Source organism: Gracilinanus agilis, chromosome 3 (assembly GCF_016433145.1).
Source record: "Gracilinanus agilis isolate LMUSP501 chromosome 3, AgileGrace, whole genome shotgun sequence".
Lineage (NCBI taxonomy): Eukaryota > Metazoa > Chordata > Mammalia > Didelphimorphia > Didelphidae > Gracilinanus > Gracilinanus agilis.
This window is the reverse complement of record NC_058132.1, coordinates 249,601,170-249,627,339: the sequence shown is the minus strand read 5'-3', so window position 1 is coordinate 249,627,339 and position 26,170 is coordinate 249,601,170. Positions and strand designations below refer to the sequence as shown.

Here is a 26,170-nt window from a genome sequence, read left to right as displayed (position 1 = left end):
ATGGAGACAAGTAGCACATACAGACAACTGGGACAGTGCATAGCTCTGACCTTTGGGAATGGAGCTAATAAAAAGGGCAAACCAATATCCATTGAGGCAGGGAGCTAGTGTAGTAGAGGGAATGGGAAGGAAAGCTGTCCCTGATTATATCTTGGGGGGGGGGGGGAAAGTGCTGGGAAATGTTGAAATCACTGGAATCATCCCCAGTGGACTTTCTTGTTAGCAACTTAGATCTCAGCTTGGTCTGCCCTCTTTACCTCCAGGTTTATGTATTCCCTGTAGATTTATTCTGCTAATTATCTAATAGTCCTCTGATCCTCAGTTTTCCCATGGTGAAATTGTGAAATGAGAACATTAATGATATAAACAGCAAATGAGAAGAGGGATATAAAGTGTTTTCATAAATCATAAAGCACTAATATCAGTGTCAAATATTATTGTTGTTACAGGTATTACTATTATCATTACTACTTACCCTGCAGCATGGCATTGCTGATGTTTTCATTACTACTACTACTACTACTACTACTACTACTACTACTACTACTACTACTACTACTACTACTACTACTACTACTACCACTACTACTAAAGTCTATAAATACTACTACAACTATTACTACTACTACTATTGCTGCTGCTACCACTACTATGTAGCTGGGTAGGATAATGTAGTGTGAGATGGTGCAATGAATAGAGCTCTGGGCCTAGAATCAGGTAGATTCATCTTATTGGGGGTTCAAGTCTGGCCTCAGACAATACACATCCTCTGTGACTCCGGCCAAGTTACTTAACCCTGTTTACCTCAATTTCCTCATCTGTAAAATGAATTGGAGAATGAAATGTAAAATCATTCTAATATCTTTGCCAAGAAACCCCCAAATGGTTTCCCAGAGTCAGATACAACTGAAAATGACTGAACAACATAATAATATAGATGTCATGGATAAAGTGTTGTAGATATAAAAATGGATATGATAAAAATAATGGATATAGTTCTGACTTGGAGTCAGGAAGACTTGGGATCAAATCCTGCATCATATATTTCAAATTTGTGTGACCCTGGATAAGTCACAACTTCTCAGCCTCAGTTTCCTTATCTGTAGAATGGAGATAATAACTTCATGAGGTTGTTAAGAGGACCTATTTAATAGGATAACATATTTAAAAAGCTTTGAAAACCTGAAGGTGCTAAAATTGTCAGCTATTACTTCTACTACTACAAAGGGTCCATAAATAATTATTCTATTTGGGTCCAATTTGTCTCTTTCCTTTCATCTCTCAATTCACCTCTGCCCATGTTTCTATTTCTTCTTCCTTTGTTTTCTTCTTGAACCCTTACAATTGGGCTTCTAGTCTGAATGAAAAGAAGAATCTTTCTTCAATGTCACAAGTATCATTATTAAGAGCCAGCAAATCGAGTGGCCCATTTTTCATCCTCATTTTCTTTCACTGTTTTCTTAGAGTTTACATATTCTTATAGTGACGATTATCAATACCCACCCTGCTTTTATGCTTTTTTCTTCCAAATCCATGTTTCCAGAGCTGTCCTCTCAAATGAGTTCCAATCCCCTATTTCCAATCACCTTTTGAACATTTCTAAGTAGAAGATTTACCATTATCTGAAATTCAATATGCCTAAAACTGAATTCTTTCTAACCCTTTTCCAAAAGACCAGGTGTCTCTCTCCTCCTCTCCATTTGACCAGCAAGCAGTACTGCTATTATTTTGTGCATTCTGGCCTCAACCTGGAAAGAGGTGATAACCCATGTGTTTTCACATGTGATTATTTCAGGGGAAGGAATGGGAAGAAGAACTACTATGGACAGAGGAATAGGATTACTGACTTGAGTAAAGGAAATGTAAGACTCAAAAGTGTCTAAGATCTGAGAGAATTAAAAAACAGGACATGGAGCTTGATTTGTGAGGGAAAGTTTGCCCAGTTTTAGACATCTGGAATTTGAAGTGATGATAGGAAATGAAATTTTCATCTTAAAGTTGGAAATGTGAAATTAGAGCTTGAGGAAGAGGACCATGCAAGGTGTAGATCTTCTTAGCCTCTGTGCTATTTCCTTAAAGACTTTTTCACAAAGGAAGAAGGTTAGAGTTTGAATTAATGATGACAATCAATAGGAAATAGTCTTTCAAATGGTTATTCAAATTCAGGAAGGGGCCTAGCTAAAATGCTAGCAAATTATTTTTAGAATGCCAGTTTTCTAGAATATTTTCAGACATATTAGGTTTTTTTACATGGAGAGTCATGAACGTGGAAAGTTAAATCAGACAGAGATTAATTTCTTTCATTTATACCAGACTTTTTAATATCTAAAACTTTCTACAGTTCTTCTATAGTATATACTGCTTCACACTTTGCAGCCATTCATTATGCATCCTAAATTGAATGAAACATATTCAGTTCTCTTTGATCTTTTTGGATTTTATTAATGTGGTTAATATCTAGTGCCCAATGAATCTAGAGAAACAAGTCTTCAGATTTTATTCCTGGCTTTCTCTACAATGTCACAGAAACCTCTTCATGTCGAGAGCCTTAGACCATCTTAACTGGAAATATCTTCTACTCCTGTAACCTTGCCCTCTGATTAACTGGTTCCTCTCAGAACCACCATTTTAAGAAGGATGTCCAGGATAGCCATATCTTCATTCTTCTCCAAGACTACACACCTTCTTTTCTTTGTCTCCCCAACCCTTTTCAGCTTTTTTCTTTGATGTATTGTATTCTCCCATTAGAATGCTCCTTGAAAGATGGGACTATATTTCTTTCTGCTTATATTTGATTCCCAGTATTTAGTACAATGCCTGGCACATAATTACTTAATAAGTGCTTGTTGACTTGACTTGAAAGAACAGTCTAGTTTCATCATCTGCATCCTGTGTGTCCCAGCAGGAATATGCCATATGTCATCACCACCAGTCTTAAAGAATTCAGGACATATGCTAATTATAATTAACAGCTAAAATAAAGGTGTTAAGGCACCAAAATGTCTCATTGGAGAGAGAGCCAGGCTTGGAAGCAGGAGGTTCTGGGTTCAAATGTGACCTCAAACACTTCCTAGCTGTGTAATCCTGGGCAAGTCACTTAACTCAAGTTGCCTGGCCCTTACTACCCTTCTGCATTGGAACCAATAATGAGTATCAATTCTAAGACAGAAGGTAAGTGTTTTAAAAAAAATACATACACCGGCACTCTTCCAGGGTACAACTCCTTTCTCAAGTTAAGGAATTAGAAATAAAATAGAAACATTTATTGCTTCTTGAAAAAGCAAAGCTAGCAACTTAAATCATGTAATGATTCACACCAATCTGGCTGAAAGTTTGAATAAACAAGCTATCAGAACTCTACTTAGAAATAGTTTCCTTTCTTCAAAAGACATCATGACAGCCTGTCCCTAATGGTTAACACTTGTCTCTTGACTTTCTTCCAAAATAGAAATGTTCCACAAATTCCATTGTAGTCTCTGGTTTAAGACATGATAAAAAAAAAAAGAGCCTATTTGAACATAACCTTTAAATTCTTTCTCTGCACAGTAATAGCAAATATTGAAGTCATTCCTAATCATTTGAAATGATTCATAATAAGCTGAAAACACTAAAGTAAAAGTGTCACATTTCTCAAGTATGCTTGAAATGCCTTCTACTCAAACTTTAAGGGTTCATGACTTTTAAATTATTTATTCATTTTAACCAGTTTCTTTAAGCACAAAATCTGCCAGCACCAACCAATGCAGACCTGTAATATTTTTAAAATGAGACTAAAGAAATAGTCAACGATGCATAATTTTTTACCTAAAAATTAGGGAAGTGATTTTTTGGTATTCTATACTATATTTAAATAGAATTTATTTTGCTTAGAGTGCTTTTCAAAATATATACTAAAATGTTAGGTAAAAAATTCACATTTTCATATAGGACTGATAATTTTTGTATTCTATGATCACTTATATGACTATAGTCATTTCTTTTCTTCAAACCGTGTCAGATAAAAGCTAGAGGCCAAAGATTGAATACTTCCTCTTCAGACCATTCAAAAGGCTATCTTAAATTCAATAGAATTTTACTCCTGAAGATCTAGTTTTTGCCTTCTGTTCTTTATTATGTCCAGATCTTGCTATATCTGCTCTTCCAGCATGGATTACTTGTAGCAGTGATGGGCAAACTTTTTAAAGAGGAGGCCAAAGGAAAGGAAATCTGCGGGTCTGTTTCTAAGGCAACTCTTTTGAAGTTTCATTGTTATTGTATCCTATTCATTGTATTCGCCAGATTAGGAATAATGTAGCGCCACCAAATAGAACATTTCAGGGGGCCGCCTCTGGCCTGCAGGCCATAGTTTGCCCATCACTGACCTATAGTATCCTTCTACTCTTCTCTCTCACTTCTCTCAAAGTGTACCTTATAGTCTAGTTAGTTACTGGTTCCCTCGATGTGTTTTTGCTCTGCTATGTTCTTCCCTACTAGGAATACCTTCCTCTCTTCTCTCTGCCAATCTACATCCTGTCCATCTTCCCAAGTCCAGGTCAAACCCTAACCCATTCATTCAATAAATATTCAATACTCCCCTCTAGGCTATGTGAAAGTCAGCATGGCATAGCTGATAGAGAAACATCCTCCGCACTAGGATAGCCTGGATTCTAGATATTCACAATACATGGCAATCATTAAGCATTCCTAAATTCTTGTCAACAAGTCATTTTATCTCTCAGCACTCCAAAAGTTCTCTAAGACTATAAAAAAAATACCATAGTTGCTGGAAGTTTGGAAGAGGAATTTCCTGATAAATCAAGTCCAGAAAAAGAAAAAAAATGTGCAAAAAGTATTGTGCAAGAAATTGAAGGAGTTTCAGAGATAAGGGAAAAATCTGTCTCAAAGATTCCACAGTCTAGTAAGGAAGATAAAGTTCATGGCAGTAGCTTACCTGTATATGATACTCAAAGGTTTACATGGTACTTTACATGTATTGTATCATTTGTTCCTCACAACAACCCTTTCAAATAGGTGCTATCATATTACAGATGGTGTATTTGATAGAAACTCCAAAAGGATGCCTAGAGTTATACAGCTAGTGAGTGTATGAGGTGAGATTCAGAACTGATGCCATGCCATTCTGAGTCCAACATTCTATCTGTTAGAAGTGGGTACACTTAGGGTGGAGAGAGAGAGACAGAGACAGACAGACAGAAAGACAGAGACAGACAAAGACAGACATAGAGACAGAGTAAGAGAGAGAGAGAGTCAGAGAGAGAGATAGAGAGTAAGAGAGAGAGAGAGTCAGAGAGAGAGACAGAGAGCGAGAGAGAGACAGAGAGAGAGAGAGAGAGAGACAGAGAGTCAGAGACAGAGAGACAGAATGAATGAGAGAGTGAGAGAGACAGAGAGACAGAGAGAGGCAGAGAGAGACAGACAGAGAGACAGAGAGACAGAGAAAGAGACAGAGACAGAGATACAGAGAGAATGAGAGACAGAGAATGAGAGAGAGAATGAGAGACAGAAAGAGAGAGAATGAGAGAATTAGAGAGAGGCAGAGAGAACGCATCACCTCTCCTTTCTTGATTATTTGGTAATCTATGTTATGGAGTCAAGCTGACCTGGGTTCTAATCCTACCTATGTCATCTGCTACTTGTGTGACTAGGGTTAAGTCATCCTTAGCCTCAGGTTCCTCATGTGTAAAAGTGGGATAATAATTATCATACAAGGTTGTCATATAACTCAAATAACTTAATCTTTGTGAAATACTTTATAAAGGCAAACTATTATTATTTGGCAACACATACAACTGCTTTGTTTTGTGGTTTAACTTTTCAACATGAACATGAATAGTGTGAAAAACCCTAGATTTGGACTCCATGGACCTGGGTTTGCATCTTACTTCTAACTCTCACTGGCTACAAACAAGTCACTTAAGTTCTTAGCCTCAGTTTACTCATCCCTAGAATGAGAAAGCTAATATTTGCACTTCTTTAACAGGGTTGTAAGGAAAGTGCTTTGTAATTCATAAAGTGCTATAAAAGTTATTACTATAATATTATGCTACTTTATAGCATCTGTAATCAGTTTCCAGTGAGGTTGTATATTCCTCAAAGATAGAGACCATTTCTTTTTGCTTTTTGACATTTCCCAGTTTGTTTAGTAGAGTTCATTATGCATAGTGGATTGTAAATAAATATTTTTTGTTGGCTTATGAAGCCTGACTTGATCAAGAAAAAAAATTAAGCAATACTAATGATCAATTTTGATGCAGATCATTCCTTATAATAACATTCTAGATTGATATATATTGTTTATAAAACTCTGAAAGAACTTAACATTATATATGATTCAAAGTTCCTTATACATCATCCAAATCTTTCATGTTGCAATTTAAACTCAATATTTTATGTTCCATAATCTAGTCAAATTTAACTCACTTCCCTTCTTACAATAACAATGATAGCTAACATTTATACAGTACTTTAAGGTTTGCAAAGGACTTTACATATATTTTCTCATTTGATTTTTTCTCTGAACCATCTCAATATTACTTGAAAAAATAAAGGTTTATTATTAAGTGAAAGATTCAGCACTCAATCAAAATTCATCCCCAAACTCCTGTTGTGTATAGGAGGGGTGTTGCTGCACCATGAGGCAGAGAGTCAGGGGGTGGAAGCATCTCACCAGGTGGAGCCCTGTGAGGGCCGGCTGTTCGTTGCCAAAAGTGCAGCTTACCAGGCAGCAGTAAGGCGATGGGTTGGGACTCTGCTCAGCTGTTGTTTTTAGTCACTACTCAGCCCTGAGTTGGTTAAAGGGAAAAGGGGATTAATCTCACTGGTCCACGCAGTTCTCTGGGGGAATCAGCAGTATTTGGGAGGCAGCAGCACAGTTTATTAGTAGAAGCTAGGGGCTTCTAAACGACTTTACACATATCAGACCAGTTGCCATGGCCTTGAGGCTATTCTGCCCTTTTGTCTATTTCAAACTGCTCTACAAACTTAAAAGTGGGAGTTCTGAACTCCCGACTTAGGTATTAACAATCTGACTTAAATATAGTTTAGAGAATAAAAAGTGAAGAAACTGAATGAGAGTACTTGTCAAATCTTCATGGTTTCCAAATTGTAATAGTTAAAATTAAATTATGAGGCTGCTAGTAACTTTATTAGCTTTATTACATAAAAGTAGTAATAGTAAAGAGAGGGAAATGTAGGAAAGAGGTAGAGAGTAGCTTAGCTTACTATCCTATATACCATTTGATGGATTGAAGCTCACTACTGAGGGGCTCCTTCAGGTTCTAAACTCCAGCCAGAAGAGCATGAGAGCTCAAGAGCAGGCTCCTGGTTTTGCCTTATAAGCAATTTTCTCCATTCACTAGCTCTCCTATGTCACATCTCAGGAACCAATCATAGTTCCTTAATTTGTCTGGCACCTGGGGGAGGGGGCAGTGCTTGTAGGATCAATTTCCTGTCTTGTTGGTTTCAACTTCCTTTCTCTGTGGGTTTCTCTGTACTTGCATATTTCAATGGTAAAGGACCTCCATATCACTGGTTGATGATGTCAAACAAAGTGATATAATGGGGAGAGAAATTCCTTTCCCACAATGTGAAACTTAAAACATCATTTTTATCACATCAGCTAATTAATCTACACAGGCTCCTTATTGTTGATTTCAGATATCTCAATTTATCCTCTACAATTTTCATCTACCTTCTCAATTTAACCACTTTCCCCCACTACATTCCAGTACAATTCTCTACCCATTCAGATTATCTGTTTCTAGGAACTTAAGCTGCTTTCTTTGCCAAGAATACCCTCTATCTATTTTAATCTAATTCATCCTTCAAAGTCCAGCTCAAATTTCATTTCTTTACAAAATCATCCTTCACTCTTCCAGCTCTCATTAATATCCCTGCCTTCTGAGGATAGTTCATACCACATAATTGTTTAACTATATACAATCTCCTATTGGTAATATGTGTATAGCTTATTCTCTTCAATTCATTGTAAACTTAGTAAGGGTAGACATTGACCATATCACCATATCTTAACCTTCTTTTGTTTTCCCTATTGTGTGTAGCAGTGTTGAGCACATTAGTACTTAGTGAACCAATGTGAAATTTGCCTTTCTCAGGCCCTTCCTAGCTGAAAACATTCTATCATTCAAAAGAACAATAATAGTTCCAATTTATATATGTATGAAGACCAGCTTTATATAAATTCATATAAAGTGCTTTATATGAATTATTTCATCAGATCCTCACAACAACACCCTAAGAGGTAAATCCTAGTACTATCCTCTTGCTTAGAGGTTAAGTCATTTGCCCAGGGTCACACAATATAGTAATTATCTAAAGGGACATCTGAAGTCAGTTTTTTGGATTCCAAATCCAGCATTTTATTCACTAGATTATGTTGTTCCTGGTACCTATAATGATCCTGCTTCTTTTATATTATCTCTATGATACCAATAGGTTTAGTGTCTGGGAAACATTTTAGTCATTCAGGCTATTCAATGTATTTATAGTAGATGTTACATGGTAGCTCAGAAATAGAAAAATGACAAGAAAATAAGGCATCATTAGCCATGTTCTAGGCTTTTGTACACTGGTGCCCTGTCTTGATGTTCTTTTTCCTTTTGACAGTTGTAGTGAAGTATCATTTTTGGTAATTGTTGACTCATTTTGTGCTAAAAGTGAAGACATTTATGGGTTGTTGTTGTTTTTTAAGGATACATGGTATGCATTGCAAAACACTTGCCTGGCTATGTTAAGATTATTCACATTTGTCTCCAGATCTGTCATTACTCAACTCAGAGTGGAAACCCACCAAATATTACAATTATCTTGCACTTCCCCTTTCTCTTCTTTCAGAACAACTGATCTATTAGCGTATCCCACCCCATTTTTTATTACGTAGGTGATCATTTCTGTTTCTCTTGAATCTAATTGTCTGTCATTCTTGTTGTGGGAGGTGCCCAACATTTCCTCATTTAATAAGCTGTCCCTGGTACATCTACTACCCCTAAACTGTGTGACTCAATTTGTCATGAAATTCTGTAGTGAAATAATATGCAACATTCTTTCCATTTTAGATTAATATAAAATTAATGTCCAATATTCCAAGTATTATATTTAATAATATTTATTAAATTTAACTTGAAGCAAAAGGGAAAACTAAAATGACTAGAGTCCAGAGGGAGCTCACCTAAGCCACTCACGTTGAAGAGAGAATGAGGGAGGAGCTTACAGAAATATATAAACAGTAATGTAAAGATGCACATAAAAGGGGAGTAGAAATTTTGGGACGGGGAGAAGAAATTATGGGATGGGGAGTAGAAATTTTGGGATGGGGAGTAGAAATTTTGGGACGGGGAAAGAATTCTGGGAGATGGAGTCAAAGGGTTCAAGATTTTTTCTAAACTACACATTGCATGCTGGGTAAACAGAAACTTCTGCCTTTTTCTATTCATTATAAGCATGCATCCTAATGTGTTGAATGTCTCTGACTTAAACTGTGGACATTTCAGTGTCCAGTAACTTTGTTCGGCATAGACTCCTTTTTTGATTATTGTTTTCTGGTCCATTCCTCATTCAAGCTGCCATGTTGCTGAAATTGTTGCCCAAAGTAAAGATACTCAAATACCTCCTGAATTTTTCAAAAACTTTACAAATTGTGCCTTGCGAGCATCATCTGTTGTGAATTTGCCTCTTTCAAATGAATTTTGAATTTAAGCAAGTCTTTTCTTTGTTGGTCCTTTTTCAAAGTTAAACAAATGATCGATAGAAATTCCTATGTCACTTTTACCCATTCCTACATCCTACTAAAACAAGAGTTTTATATTTGAAATTACACTTTACCTAGGCAATTATAGGGACCAATATCACTTAGGAAGGTAGCATTTGCAGATTCCTATTTAAATGTCATTGCTACTCTGTATGTATGTGTGTGTGTGTGTGTGTATTGGGGATGGGGGGGGAGTAATATTGCTTCCATGAGTTATGTTTGTAATGGGCCTTTCATTGATCCTCTAACTACATAGGTATACATCTTGAACACATAGTTATTTCCAGGATATGATTTGTTTGTATAAAAACCACAGGTGTGAAAGTATAATTCTGTGCCCAATTAGGCACCTGTATTTATGGAATAGCATGGGCAACTCAGTTGCTTGCTCTGAAACCTTATAACTTAAATGCAACTTTAATGTTGTGTTTTGGCAGGCTAGTCCATTGTATGAAAACATGGGTCAAAACAGGAATTAATGAGCATCTGAGTGAAAACATTAACTCCTTTGAAGAATTAGGGTAATATGTATCACAGTGGGAAAAAAAATCCAATGATTTTTGGATCACACCAACTAGAGAAAGTTGATGTCTCTCTAGAAAGTGAGCCATAGCTTGATGTCTGGACAATTAGAATGTGATAGTTGGTGGAAAGTTCTCCTAGTTGATAGACAATCAAAAGCAAAAGGTTGGAAATGAGATTTGGACCTACCAGAAGTATTTTCCCTGAAGTAATCATGGACAGATAATGTTTTGATGGAAAGTTTTATAATGTATGATATTTATAGAATATATTATTCTTAATATAATTAGAAAAACTCAAGGAGTAAATTCAAATTCTGAAAAAGGAGAGCTTGGAGAAGAAAATATATGGCATTGTGAATTCTCTGAGGAACAACATTTCCAGCCTGAAAATCCTTCTTGGGCAAGGATTATTCTGGTAGGTGCCTTGCTAGATCTGATTCCATGTGTTCCAAGCAGTTTTTAGATCCGTGATCCAAAATCAATCAAAATTAACCAGACTAAATACTGGAATGCAGAGAGATTTTTACTATATTAAGAAGTCCTTCAAATATCAGCCAATAGGTGAATGAAAGCAAATTAAAGTGAAGTTTTCCCCAATATCTGGAGCTAGAGTGGGAAATCTCTAACCTTAGCCCACAGCTTAATTTCATATGATCCACTGGGACAGATAAGAGATTGTCCCACTGTTTCCTGTCATTGCAAAATGCAACATATAAATTTAATGCTTTCAAGGGGATAATGTAAAAGATTAAGACAGAATTGTGTTATTCAACAAAAGAAGAGATGTTCCTCTCAGTAAAACAAAACATTAAATTTCCTACTCTCCACTCTATAGCATTGCAAACTTCCTCTGCTGAAATTGTTTTTTAAAATTCAAGGATGAATTACTTCAAACATTTGGGTCAAATTTTTAAATAATTCTTTAAATAAATTTTGATCATGGAAAATCTTTAAAAATCCGCAAGTCAATTTTTACCCTCCAAAGAGAACAATATTACTAAGTAAGCTTAATTTTGCCTTGAAGGACTGCCAAATATTGAGGTTACTTTTCTATGTCCCTAACCCTAACCTCCCTGTTTTGCCAGAATATACATTTTAAGTACATTTTTATTGTCTATAATATTCATTTAATAATTTTCCTTTTAGCTTAACATTTGTTTTTCTTTTTATAAATGTCTTCTATTTTGCATCACAACTTCCCTACTTCCCAATGTAGCTAGACTTTTCTTGTATCAAAGATTATAAATTTAAAAATAATTAAACAATATCTGCTAGCACATCACACACATATGATAGTACTATGTATGTGATATTCCATATCCAAAAGTTCTCATCTCTACAATGAAGAAAGGAAGAGACCCATTTTCTCAATTCTTCTCCAGGTTTAAATGCAGTTATTATAACAGCATTCAGTTTTAATTTATTATCCTTTCTGTCTTAGTTTGTGTGAACATTGTCTTAGTTGTGTGTGAATAGATAAATAGGTAGATAGATAGATTGATTGTGTGTGCGTGTGCGTGTGTGTGTGAGAGAGAGAGAGCGAGAGAGAGAGAGAGAAATCTGAATCTCCTAATAACACTACATATTAGCTCCTGTAAACTTTCCCATTTGTATTGTTTCTTGTGGTACCATAACATTGTATTGCATTAATGTAACACAATATGCTTAGCCATTCTTCATTTGAGGAATATCTACATTGTTTCTTGTTCTTTGCTACCCTAAAAAGTGGTAGTGTTGCTCTGAATATTTAGTATATATGCAATCCTTCCATCTTTCTTTGATGTCCTTGAAGTATATCATAGGCAATAGGATCTCTGGATCAAAGGGTATAGACATCTTGATCAATTTTTTAAAGTATAATTACAAATTATTTTCCATAATAGAATAATTTCCATCTCCACTAGCAGTATGTCAGTGTCCTTGGCTTTCCATATACCCTCTAGTGCCAACTATTTCCATCTTTAGTAATCTTTGTTAATGTGCTGGATGCAAGGTAAACCTCAGAGGTGTTTTGATTTTCATTTCTTTTATTAGTGATCTGGAGCAATGTTTCCTAAGATTGTTAATAGTTTGTAATGTTTCTTTTAAGAAATATTTATCTATAATCTATGACCATTTATCCACTGCTAGACGTAAACTAGTAAATATTTAACAACTGGCTCTCCAAAAATTATAGTTATGACAGCTTAATCTGTATTATTATTTCTTCCTTTACTTTCTTCTGTTTAGATAATCAGTAAAACATTAAAAATCAAGTTTCAAATTATAACATTGAAACAATGAAAATTTAGCATTTGGCTCTGGAGAACCAGTGTGAGCTCATTTGGACTGGCTCACCATTGATTGGTCCTACATATTTATATTACTTCCTAATATATCTTAGATATTGTGCATATTTATGAGACAGTGTGGCATAGTTAGAGTTCTGGATTTGGATCTAGATCTCTTGGGTTCAAATATTGCCCACATATATCACTTACTCTCTTTGTGACCTTGGACAAGTCACATAATCTCTATGGGCTGTACTTTTCTCAACTGAAAAATGAGGAGGTTGGACTAGATCAGTGATTCCCAAAGTGGGCGCTACTGCCCCTGGTGGGTGCTGCAGCGATCCAGAGTAGCAGTGATGGCCACACTTTTTTTGTATTACATTCTATTCTGAGTTCAATAAATAGTTTCATAATTTCCAGGGGGCGCTAAGTAATATTTTTTTCTGGAAAGGGGACGGTAGGCCAAAAAGTTTGGGAACCACTGGTCTAGATGATCCCTAATGTTTCTTCCAACTCAAAAATCTGTAATCCCCATAATATCATGATCAGACCCTTATTTAAATTTGATGCAAAGATTTTCCCCTATTAATTTTCCTTTCACAGTTGCATTGATTGTGTTTATATGAAAGTTTTGCAGTTTCATATAATCAAAATTACGTTTTCTCTGTAATCTCATCTATTGCTTGCTGGGTGAAGAAGTCTAACTACATATTGTTAACCATTGATATGAAAGGCACCTCCATCCATTTTATCCATTTTCATTCCCATCTCTTGAAAGACAGATAAGTAAATCGTCTCATATTTCTTCTACTTAATGTAACTATTGATTGCCCCCCCCCATAGAAGAGTGGTCCTCTATAGAAAAAAAATCCTATCCTCTATTCAGAGTATTCCTAATCTGTCTCCAAGTTACCATCAAATCTTCTCTTTCACTACTCTTCAACATGAAATTTTTATCTCAACTGCGGAATTTTCTCATTCTTCTTTTCTTTTGACCCTGCACATACATATTTCACTTATAACCATCCCTGTACCCTTATTCATGCTGCTCCTCCCCTATCCCACCTACTTGTACTGCCAAATAGTCAGTTTATTTTGGTGCCTATAGGAACTTTCTCATCCTTAATAATTATAGGATCATAGCTTGAAAGAAGGAAGAGACTGTCAAAGGCCACATAATTCAAATCTCATCTCCTCCAAGAAGCCCTCCTCAACTATACTGCTGAAAAATGACTTCTCTCTTTCTTGGCCTCTTATCACATAACATCATCAACACAATATATTTTGGGTTCTAGATAATTTTTCTTATATATCTCTCTTTAGTTTGTGTCATATGTGGGACAACACAACCTTATACACATTATTGTTATGTGTCTTCAAGCCATGGACCAAATTTATACTTTTTTTATATCTCCTATAGCACCTAGTGCCATGTTCATGATTTAGTAAATAGGCATTTATTAGACACTTAGTGTATGCTAGGTATTATGTTAGACAAAGACACAAAGACAAAAGCAAAAACAACACATAGTAAGTACTTAATAAATAGTAAATGACTTTAGTTAATTTGTTTATTTTTACACTTAATTCCTATTTTCATTCCCTAAATTGATTGTCCTCATCTAGTTTATGATTGTGCATTTAGGCTTAAAATGTCACTCTTTGGAGAGGGTAGTTGTATCTATTTTCTTGTATGAAAAGAATTATCTCTTTAGAAAAGTTTTGAAAATGATTTGCTACAGTCTGTTAAAATTGCTCAGAACTCATTATAATCAACTGGGAGAATTGTTGTACATCTTACAGTATGTCTAAATTCTTATTTCATTACCTGATAATTGTTTTTTAAGCCATAACAATGGCAAAAAGGGATAGTTTGCCCTATTTTTAAAATTTGGTGGTAAAATAAACAAAACCAAATAAATGTAGAACTCATCCTCTCTCCAAAAACAAGTAGACAAAAACCAATTACATGTGATCTGAAGATAAACTTTATTTGAGAAAGTCAAGAAAACCAAAGAGAAAACTGAATATACCTGACTTTATCCTCCTTGACTATATTTAGGATCATATTTTCATGACCTAATTTCTTGGTTCTTTTCATTCACAGACAGGGAAGAAAACCACATATTTAATCTTAGTGAGTTATGGGAAATATTAACTTTAATTAGGAAGAAAACAGTTTCTTTGTAGGCTATGATACACTAGTAGAAAATAGAACCAGATATAGAGATGTCCATGGCACCATCCTGTCCACCACTAGTCCCATCCAATTTGAACACCTAATTTCTTGGACTCTTTCCTAATCTTCATCTTTCTCTTTTTTATCCATTGACTCTCAATTGGGTTGCTCACTTAAACTTGCAAATTTTAAACATTTCCTACCCTGATTGCTATTTGCTTGTTATTTGCTAACAGTTTGGGGAAACTCAAACTATTGAATTCATTGGCCTAGGTAACTTGTGGTGGAAAATATACTCTTTTTCAGCAACTTATAGTCGTAGAAAATTGCTCCTGATACTACAAAATTAAGTTACTTTCCAAGGTCCAATAAGTCTGAACTAGAGCTTAGATCATTACCCACCCTGAGTTCAGTTAAACAATAAGCATTTGTTATGCACTTATTATGCATGGCACTTTGAAGTTCTAAATATACAAGAAAAGACATAAACATCATCCCTTCCCTCAAGGAGCTCGCATTCTATTGGGAAAACAATACAAAAAAAAATTATGTACATAAAAGATCTCTACAGTGTATGTGGAAGGTAATCTCAGAGAGTAGACACTAGGGGGCAGGATGGAAGTAAAAAAAAAGTCTCCTATAGAAGATGGAATTTGGTCTAAGCCTTGAAGGAATGCAGGGAAGCTAGGGGACCCCTAATGCAAAGACACAGTCAGAAGATGAAGCACTGAAGTGATTTTCCTAAAGCTTAGGTCCTATCATGATACTTCCTCAGTAGTAACTCTAGTAGCTCTCTATTGCCTCTAGGAGCAAAATCAAAAAGCTTTATTTGACATTCAAAGCACTTCCTAACCTAACCCTCTTCTATCTTTCCAGTCTTTTTATACAATACTTCCCAGTGTGGACTCTTCAATCCAGTGACCCTGACTTCTTGGCTATCCAAAGAACAAGATACTCTTGGCTCCCAGAATTCTCTTTGGTTCTTCCCAATGCCAGAAGTACTCTCCTTCTTCCATTCAGACTATTAACCTCCCTGGCTTCCTTTATATCCCAAATAATTGACAAGAATTTTTCCCCACCCTGTCAATTCTAATGTTTTCCCTCTTTTAATTATTTCCTATTTATCTTATATGTAGCTTGCTTTGTATATATTTGTATACTGTCTTGCCCATTAGATTGTAAGCTCCTCGAAGGCAGGGACTATATTTTACCTCTTTTTGTATCTCCAGCACTCAGCACAGTGCCTGGCACACAGTAAACACTTACCAAATGTTTGTCAAGGGATTGATTGATTGAATTGGTAACAAGGAGTGAAGAGTGTGTATATATTATACACACATATATATATACACACATATGTATACATATTTGTATGTATGTATGTCAGAAAATGGAAGCAGTCATGACAATGAGCTAGAAAGCGATAGTGGTGACTAAGTTGGGATATAAGCACATACCACATCTTTCTTCTGAACTTATATGACCTAGATGTCCATATATTTTTCTCAGTCACTCAAAGAAGGTCCTCAGTATGTGTCATAATGATCAAGATCAGGAAACCTAGATTCTAGATCCCTCTTTACTACTAACTCATAGTGTGAACTTGTCACTTCCCTTCCCCATAAAAAAATTGAGAGCGTTGCACTAGATGATAGCTAAGTTTCCTTTCATTTCCTATGTCTGTGTCAGCATGGGATGCTGGAAAGATCACTGGACCTGTTAGTCAGAAGAACCTGGGCTCCAGGGCTGGCTTTGCCACATACTAACTGTATAACCTTGGACAAGTCACTTGACCCCTCTTGAGCATCAGTTCCCTCAACTCCACAATGAGGAAAATAATGCGCTACCTAACTCACAGGGAAAGTAAAAATGCTTTTTTAAAGTATTATATAGATGTGACCTATTTTTATTATGAATCCAAGTGCTTTGCTATTTCAACTGACAAAAAAGGGTCAGGCTCAGACCAAGCTGGTGTATAGTCTTGATTTTGATGATGATGCATTTGTAAGATTAAGGCAGAAAATTGATAGGCCAGGAGGATTTCTGTGCAGTTCTGTTGAGAAGCCCAACAGATCATGCCCCACTGACAAGTGACCCTGAGAATAAAAGCTTAGAGTCAAAGGATGCTGAGACGGCTGCCTCCCAGCAGCTAGTCCAGGCTCCCATGCGGGCAATACTGGTGCCCAGGACTACCAAGCTTGAAAGTGCCCTTTGATGTTTTCTCTTTAAGAAACTATGATGCTATCAAAGGAATGAAGAACTTGACAGCATGTTGGAACTTACCTTTTTAACACCTGCTCTTGGGACTTTTTTGCTCTTTGGAGTTCTCAGAAACTATAGGTACATGCCACCACACAATCCAAGTTTACAGTGCAGGTTATTTGCATTATCATACTGCAGCTACATATTCTACAAATAATCCAGGCAGGATTTTCCCCCCATTTGGATATTTGGTCAGTCAAATAACATTTGTTAAGCACTTGCCATTTGCCAGGTACTAAATATACTGTGTGCTGGAGATAGGCAAAAATGGTCCCTGCCCTCAAAGAGCTCATATTCAAAAGGAGACAGCATGTAAAGTGAGCTCAGAGGGGAGGCACTAGATGGTTGGGAGAGGGACACTGAGAAAGGCCTCCTCCAGAAGTTCTGATTTGAACTGAGTCTTGAAGGAAGCCAAGGAAGCGAGGAGGCGGTGGCAAAGGTAGGACTGGGGAAAACACAAGTAGTTGTTTCATAAATGCTTGTCGATTTGCTGACTGACTGATTCATTAATTAATGGTTGAAGTGCTAGAATCTTCTCCCCTGAGAAAAGGTTTTCCATTGTTGCCTGTTCCTGCCCTTCAGCAATATTTCTAGCAGCATTATCTTGGGAATCTCTGCCTATCGGGGTGTTCTCAGAGCTTTCCTGGGATAGCTTTCAGGCTTCTATGCTGCCTCCTCCCAAATTTGCCCATTGGTACCAGAATTCCTAGTTATGATGCTTGTAGCTGACTACAGCTTCTATGTACTCATTAAGAAACAATAATTAAAACATTCTGTTAACATTACTGGTCATAATCAAAATGCCCAGGTCCCCTTTGGAGAAAAAGAAACATTCCTAACCTATTCTATAGCTGCCTATTTTCACTTTGGCATGCTTTAATTCTATAATTCCTTGTTTCAGACTTTTCAGACTTGCTTCTATCCAAAGATAAGAGCACCATAATAGCATCTTTAAATATGGAGTGTAAAAGGAGTATAATTCCCTGAAGTTCTCAGAACTAGGAGGAAGGGTCAGCATTGAGGGGTTTTGTAAAGATTGGCTTTGGACATTGGTGTGCTAAGGGTAGGCAGCTGTGGTTATTTGACACATGTCATTCATGATTTCACAACTTTCAAAAGGGCAATAATTATTCTTACCCAGAGACCTTCAAGTGTGTTAGAGTTACTTAGCATTTATGAGCCCAATTAGGTCTTTCCACACTGCTGGACATTTTGACTTGATATCCCATAGACACCTCAAACTCAACATATTCAAAACAAAACCCTTCATTTTGCCTCCAAAACTTGTCATTCCCCCACTTTCCAGGAACTCCCTATTAACTTCTTGGATCAAAACTAATACCTCTCATTGGCATTTAAAACCCCTCACAACCTGGTTCCAATCTATCCTTCCAGCTTCATTATACATTATTCTTAATATGCTCTTTGCCAAATCAGCCAAACTAGCCTTCTTGTTTTCTTCACACATTCCATTCCATCTCTCTGCCTTCATTGCAGCTATCTCTTATGCTTGGAATGTACTTACTCCTTATCTCCACATCTTGGAGTAGCTAGTTTCTTTAAAACTTGGCTCATATATCATCTTTTCTTCATGAAGCCTTCCAGATCCTTCCTGCTCCCTTCTCTCCTCCCTCCCAAATTTACCTTGTATTTACTTTTATATATTTTATGTGTGTGTGTTATACCAAGAGCCAAGATTGTTTCACTTCTGCTTTTGTATCTCCAGTGCCTAGCATAATATCTGACCCCTCATAGAGGTTTAATAAATACTTGTAAGTTGGTTGATTAATTTCCTGTCAACCAGACTTCCATAGCCCTGATGTCCAATAAGTCACAAAGCTTTTCTTATACTGTCTTGGCATTCTCTCCAATTAATAATCTATTCTGCTTCTACCACAGCCACCCTAGTTCAAGCCTTTATTTCCTCTTATTAAATTATTTCAATAGTCTGTTACCTCATCTCACTGTCTCCAAATTCTCTCCTCTGCAATCTCTGCTTCATGATGATACCAAAGGAATCTTCCTAATGCATAGATTCAAAAACCCTCATTGACTTCCATCCTATGTCTATCCCATGATCTACTGAACAAAATGCTATAACCTCTGTAGTCAGTGTCTGAGACCCTCCACAATCTAGTTACAGCCCATCTTTCCAGTACTTTCTGTCATGCACAACATACTCTGGGCAAAGTGGACAGTCTGCCTTCCTCTTCCATAAGTTTGTACAAACCTGGAATTGACACTACCCTCTCCCAACTCCATCTATATTTCTATCTCAAAAAATCTCTCTCCTTTAGAACATTATACACAGTAACTGAAACATTGTGGGTTGATCAAGTATTACGGACTTTATTACTAAAAGCAATGCAATGATCCAGGACAATTCAGAGGGACTTATGAGAAAGAACACTATCCACATGTGGAGAAAGAACTGTGGAGTACTAACGCAAAAGAAAACATATGATTTATCACTTGTTTATATGGGTACATGATTTAGGGTTTCGGTTTTAAAAGATGACTCTATTATGAAAATGAATAATATGGAAATAGAATTTGAGTCAACTCTGGGAGAAGAGAGGGAAGAGGGGAGGGAGAGAACAAGAATCATGTAACCATGGGGGAAAAAAATCTAAATAAGTAAATAAATAAACAAACGAATACATAAATAAATAGATAACTAGCTAAATAAATAAATAAAGACTCTCTCTCTCTCTCTCTCTCTCTCTCTCTCCTTTGATGTCCATCTCAGGTGCTATCTTTTCCATGAAGCCTTCACTGATCACTTTAGCTAGAAACAACTCTTCCTTCCTGCTTGAATCTTTCAAGAAACTAATAAATCTCTCTCAATCATTTTCTAATGTGAATTAGGTACATTAATAGTTAGCCTACTGAGCTTTGGAGTTAAGAAGACCTTTGTTAAATCTCACCTCAGATATTCAACAATCTGTGTGACCCTGGACAAGTCATTTAATTTCTCTCAGACTTAACATCATCCTCTGTACCTGTCTCACAGTGTCACTGTAAGGATAAAATTGTTGTTGTTGATTCATTTTCAATTTTATCAGCTCTTTGTGATGACATTTGAAGTTTTCTTGGCAAAGATACTAAAGTGATTTGCCACTACCTTCTCCTCCTCATGTTATAGATGGGGAAACTGAGACAAACATTGTTAAGTGACTTGCCCAGGGTCACACAGCTAGTAAATATCTGAATCCAGATTTGAGCTCAGTTCTTCCTGACTCTAGGGCTAGTACTCCATCCACTGGTCTGCCTTACTGCACATTAGGATAAAAATAGGATAATATATAAAATATTAACTATTATTATCATGTTATTGTCATGTGTACGTCTTATCACCTGTACTATTTAGATTGTAAGATCCTTGATGGCAGGGACTATGAAACTTTTCTCTTTTATATTCTTAGCTCTTATTTACTTAAAACAATGCTTTACAATCAGGAGTCACTTGATGTTTATTGAATTGAATTTTTTGAACAGTTGACTTTCAGAACACAGGTTACACAAGGGAATGTTACCACAGTGATGAAATTTTTAAAATAAATAAGTTGAGTGGGAATTTGGCCATTCCAAATAAACCTTTGACCTTGATTCCTGTTTCTTTCTATATTCCTCATTTTTCTTTCCCTTGGTTTTACTACTGTTGTATCAGCATACACAAAATTTACTGGTGCATGTGTATATGGAAAGCTACCCCTGATGCATTTATAACTCACCATGACCTTTAATCCCCCTCTGCTGATAATATATTTCTCTTGTTAGGCCTAGGAGAAAGGCTTACCAATTCATTTTCATTTTAATGATCTCCAATTGTGGAGAGAGGGCTTTACTGTAAGATATAATTTTCTTGAATGAAGCTTAATTTCCAGGGTTTCATTACTTTCTGAAAGGGGCAGACAGGGCTGGGCTGATGAGCACAACCCCAACTTTGACTGACTACACTTTTCTCTGCTCTTCTTTGATCAAATGGTAGAAGGTAGTGAAATGAGCTCTGTTCTAAGAATCAGACGGCCTGAGTTTAATCTCAAACATACTCTTCATTCCCTCTGAGAGCCTTCAGTCTTTTAAACTATAAAATAGCAATAATAGTATCTATTCTGGATGTCTCGTAAGGTTCTCATAAAGATGAACTGAGATAAAATTGTTTAGAAAATGGTGTTGTGAATATTTGAGGTGTCATGAATTGTTCCAGTGGGTTCTTAGGAATTTGAGGATCAATATCACCTGAGAAACTTAATAAGAATTTCCTGTTTCTAGAAATTCGAATTTCTAGAAAGAGAAGGAAATTGCTTTCCCCCTCCCAAAACCATCAATACTTATTTATTTCCTTGGGGCTTGGCCTTTTAATCTGTTTTTTAATTTTATCTTGTTTTTCTTTTTATTCTACTTTGATGTTTGCCACATTCTGAGTGGGCATTCATTGCCATTACTTTAAACACACCAACATCTAATCATTCCTGTTTGTTTGGTTCTCCATGTTTTATATAATTTCTGTTTAAATCTTGGCAAATGAAATAGTCTAATTTTGCCCTTTGAATGCCCACAGCATGCATATTTCCCAGGCAGGATTTATCTCAGAGTGTTATATTTTTTTTAATCTTATTAAACTCTTTAGTTTTAGTGAAATTGCTGTTTCTTGCTGTCTCCCAGCCCACAATTATTTTTAATTAACTTTTAAAAATTTTCTTTTGCTTGACATTTTATTTTTCAGACACCCCTCATAGAACCTCACGTTCCTCTCCGTCCTGCTAAAACCATTACCCAGGTAATGGAATGTAGGTGGGTTGCTAAAGGTTTAAGTAGCTAAAAGGTCTAAGTTTTAAAGTAAACATATTAGCTAGGTAGTCTGTATGTCAAAGAATATGTTAGGGAAATATAAATGCACTTGCTATAGATTTTTGATGTATGTCCAGGGCCTCTCTCTCATATGTATTTATGATTATGTGCTGTCCAGATGGACACTATGTAAGTATATGAATAGCTTTCACTTGAATGAAAGCTAAGAGATCAGATTTGAAAGCAACTTTTGGATTTGTACAATTTGCTATTCCTCTTTAATCCCGTTTTCTCTTTCCCATTTTTTATTCCTCTCCTCCGCCCACATAATTAAAATCTAGGTCCCTTCAGAGAAGATCCTTAGGGCTGGGAAAATTTTACGAAATGCTATCCTCTCCAGAGCACCTCACATGATAAGAGATCGAAAATATCATCTAAAGACTTACAGGTATGTGAACTATCTCTGAAAGTCCAGTAAAATGTGTGATGGATAGTGCTGTGATAGCTTTTCACTTACAATGAATATCTTTCTAAATGCTTTCATCTCTCTAAGGCAAAACTTTAAACTAGGACAAGGCAATCAGGGCTTTATCCCAGTGCACCAAATTTAGAAATCACCAGTAGTAGTACTCCAATTCATTGGCATACTGTGATGAGCTCCTTTCTCCTTCTCTCCCTTCCCACATACCCCCTCCATAGTGTCATTCTTTCCAGTAAGGGACTCTTACAGTGTTCCTAAATTTCTGTCTTTCCTTATCATCTCTCAAATTAATGTTACTTTTTATTATTTGTTCCAACCATAATTTTTCATGCTTGTTCTGGGCATTAAACAATGAACAAAAAATCCTTTTATAATATTGCCTAAGGCTGCCCCGAACTAATTCTTGAGTTAATTTGCTTTGAAATTGATACTGTTGTACAGAAAACAACAAACATTTCCTACTTCTTGTCTGTAATACAAAACATTGGATTTAAGATATAGATAAGGATCCTTTATAGTTTTAAGCAAGGCCAAAATATTCATTCACAAAACATTTCTCTGTATGTTTGGGCTATCATGATGTTCCCCAAATCTCACATGGTTGAAGAGCTTTTACCTGCTATGCAATCAGCCATTTCTGATTTAAACAGTGTAATTATGTTTTCTTATATTTTCTGCCCCTCCCCAAATTTTTTTTCTTGAAATAAAGCATTTTGGGGGACAGAGAATGAAAATTGAAAATCAGAGATCACAATTTATTTTTTCCTTGATGTCTTTAAAATTATAAGCTCCTGGATTGTAGGAATTATGCCTTCTATTTGTTAATAATACCAAGGGGAATGGAATAGGTCTCAAGAGGCTTGGTTTCTCTTCCCTGGGTTGTTTGACCTCAGTTTTCATAAAACAAATACATTTAATCCTGCCACCTTTGTTTTCTGCCTCTACTATTCTATTCTACTACAGAAGGAAAATAATAAATAGTTTAAGTTTACTCTCACAGAATCCCCATAGTAGCAGCAGAGGGCTTCTTATGACTTGAGAGACAACTAGAGAGCTCCACTAATGACCATTCCCAAGTTTTATGGGGATAGATGTTCCTGTTGCCAATTATCTCCTACCTGCAACAGAAAGGGATGGGAAAGCGAACAAAGAATATCACAGTACACACATTTCCCATATTCAGGACTTTCCTCTAAGTAGTATGTCCTAGCAGAGAAGATTGTAAGCTTTTCATTAGTCCTACTTATCCCAGACACTTATTAACTAGGTGACCCTGGCCAAGTCACTTAGTTTCCTCAACTATAAACTGGACATAATAATAGCGTCTACCTCCCAGGGCTATTGTGAAAATTAAATGAGATAATATTTGTAAAGTACTTAGCACAATGCCTGGCCATAAATATTTCCTATCTGTGTGACCCTGGGCAAGTCACTTAACTCCAATTGCTTAGCCCTTATCACTCTTCAACCTTAGAATCAATACTTGATTCTAGGACAGAAGGTAAGGGTTTTAAATACATGGACTCCAGGTTATGAATTCCTGCCATAATCAAATACTTAAAGGAGGTAAACCTCACACGGGGCACATACCTTCTATTCTCAAATGCGATAGGTGTTTGAAAGACTCTGGGTCCTCTCACCATGCTAGATACTTAAGTAGGCTTGTTAATACAATTAACCTTTTCAAGAATCCCTCTCTGGATCTGAACTATCTCTAACTTTGTAGTACTAAGGGTTTCTATATACATTCATAAAACTATAGATTTTTAGAACTGGAAAGGACCTTAGCGAACATCTCAAACAACCTCTTAATTTATAAAGATGATATACCTGAGAGCTAAGAGACTTAAAGATTCTCTAAAGGTCATGCTGTTAATTAGTGGCAAACATAGAACATGATTCTAACTGCCAGCCTAGCATTCTTTTATTCATTCTAACCTGTTACAGTCATACACTTCTCTTGGGACCCTCTCATAGATAACCAAAATCCCTGGCAGGATCTTGGAACTGACCCATTCCCCTTAGGAATATAGTCCAGGGAAATCAGTGAACCTTTTTGAACCTGCAGATTTTCTAGTCACATCTAGTTAATAGTCAGCGTGCTACCTAGATAATAGGTGAATGGCAGCTTGGTGGTAAAGTGGACAGGACCTGAAGTCAGGAAAACTCATCTTCCTGAGTTCACATCTGGCCTCAGACACTTACTAGTTGGGTGACCCTGGGAAAGTCACTTAACTCTGTCTGCCTCAGTTACCTCATCTGTAAAATGAGCTGAAGAAGAAAATGGCAAACCACTCCAGTATCTGCCAAGGAAAACACAAAATGGAGTCATGATGAGTTGGACATGACTAAAACAACTGAACAACAAAATGTGCTAGGCACTGTGCAGAGCTCAGGATACAAAAACCAAAAGGAGAAAGTCAGTCCCTGCCCTCAAGGAACTTATAATCTAGTAGCAGAAGAAAATATACACTGGGGATGTATATTTTATATATGTATCTTTATATGTATACACAAGGCATGATGGAGACATCAGAGACATACCAGAGTATTGCCACCAAGGGACAAATTAGATGTTCTGAAGTGAACTCCAACCTTACATAGAAGTTTTAGAGTTCATGGTTCTATCTGCCAGTCACATAGGCAGAAAGTAGTGATGAAGTGGAGCACCAAGACTAACCAGATCTCTAAAGATAAAGAGTTTTTTTTTCCAATAATGAGAACAGTGGAGAAATCAGAGATGTCCCAGAATACTATAGTACATCTCATCCTAGGAGAAGGTACCAAGCATTCTTGAGGTTTGCTTATAATATATCAGTAGAAATAAGCAATGGTTCAACCATAGTAGTTGGGCATCCAAGTGTTCTCTGGATTTCTTGTTTATTTTAATGCCCCCTGGAAGGATCAATATTGCCAGCATTCATTTTGATCTGTCTTGTCCAATTATGGGAGGATAGCCTGCTCATCCTGGTAAGCCCACAAACAAACCCTGAATTTTTCACCTATATGTGGTAGAGGGAAAGCTGGCCCATTTCTACTTGTTATTTATGAGACAGGGATACTCTAGTCATTAATGAGTAAATAAATGTACAGAAGCTGTTTGGGGCTCTTCTGATGAAAGGTACTGTAGAAGTGGCAATCCTCAATCATCTCTAATTAGTTGTTTCTCCCAACATCCCCTTGTGAGGAAGACAAGTACTGTTGCTTGAAAACAAAGTGCTGCATAATTTGACTTCTACAGCATCTGAGAAGCTCATGGGGCTTTGCAAACCTTCACTCATTCATCCTGGTCCTTCTCAGGTGATGTAAATCAGCACTTTGGCCTCTTCTAATTTACGAAGAACTTTACTAGGACTCGCCTAAGTATCTGGTTCCCCTCTCTCTTAGCAATTAGATCACCAGATAATACTGCTTCTTTGACAGTCCTTAAGTTTCAGAGTAGAGTGGGTTCTTCGTGTTGTTTCACTTAGCTTAGATTATTACTTTCGAAGTTTTCTCATTATTGCCTTGGGGTGGGGATGGGAGACTGGTTAGTGAGAGTTCCAAAAACTGAGATACATGGCACTGAGCTTTTCCACATTAGTAATTTAAAGTGATGGGGAAAAGGGAAGGTGGGACTTCTCAAATTTAGGGTAGGGTTTTAGTTTGGAAAAACCCTGTGAGAAAGTTCCCTTCATGACATTTCAATTCGATTTCTCTGTTTCTCCTTATCAGGTTCTACTTAATCTTCCCTATAGACAATATTCAATCACTTACCTCTATGTCTTTGCTTAAGCTGTCCCAGGTACCTGGAATGATCTGTTAGTCACTCAGTCACTAAGCATTTATTAAGAACCTACTTGCTAGGCATTGGAAGTGGAGAGAGAGACAGAGAGAGAGAGACAGACAGAGAGA

The 26,170-nt window shown here is 36.5% G+C and overlaps 1 protein-coding gene across 1 annotated transcript in view; it reads left to right on the top strand.

The window, feature by feature from the left end:
• RAPGEF4 (Rap guanine nucleotide exchange factor 4) overlaps positions 1-26,170 on the top strand; it is a 280,672-nt gene that overhangs the window by 121,849 nt on the left and 132,653 nt on the right. The window contains exons 4-5 of the mRNA XM_044669788.1: positions 21,731-21,784; positions 22,137-22,243. Coding sequence (XP_044525723.1) covers positions 21,731-21,784; positions 22,137-22,243 — 161 coding nt within the window. The remainder of the gene's footprint in view (positions 1-21,730; positions 21,785-22,136; positions 22,244-26,170) is intronic.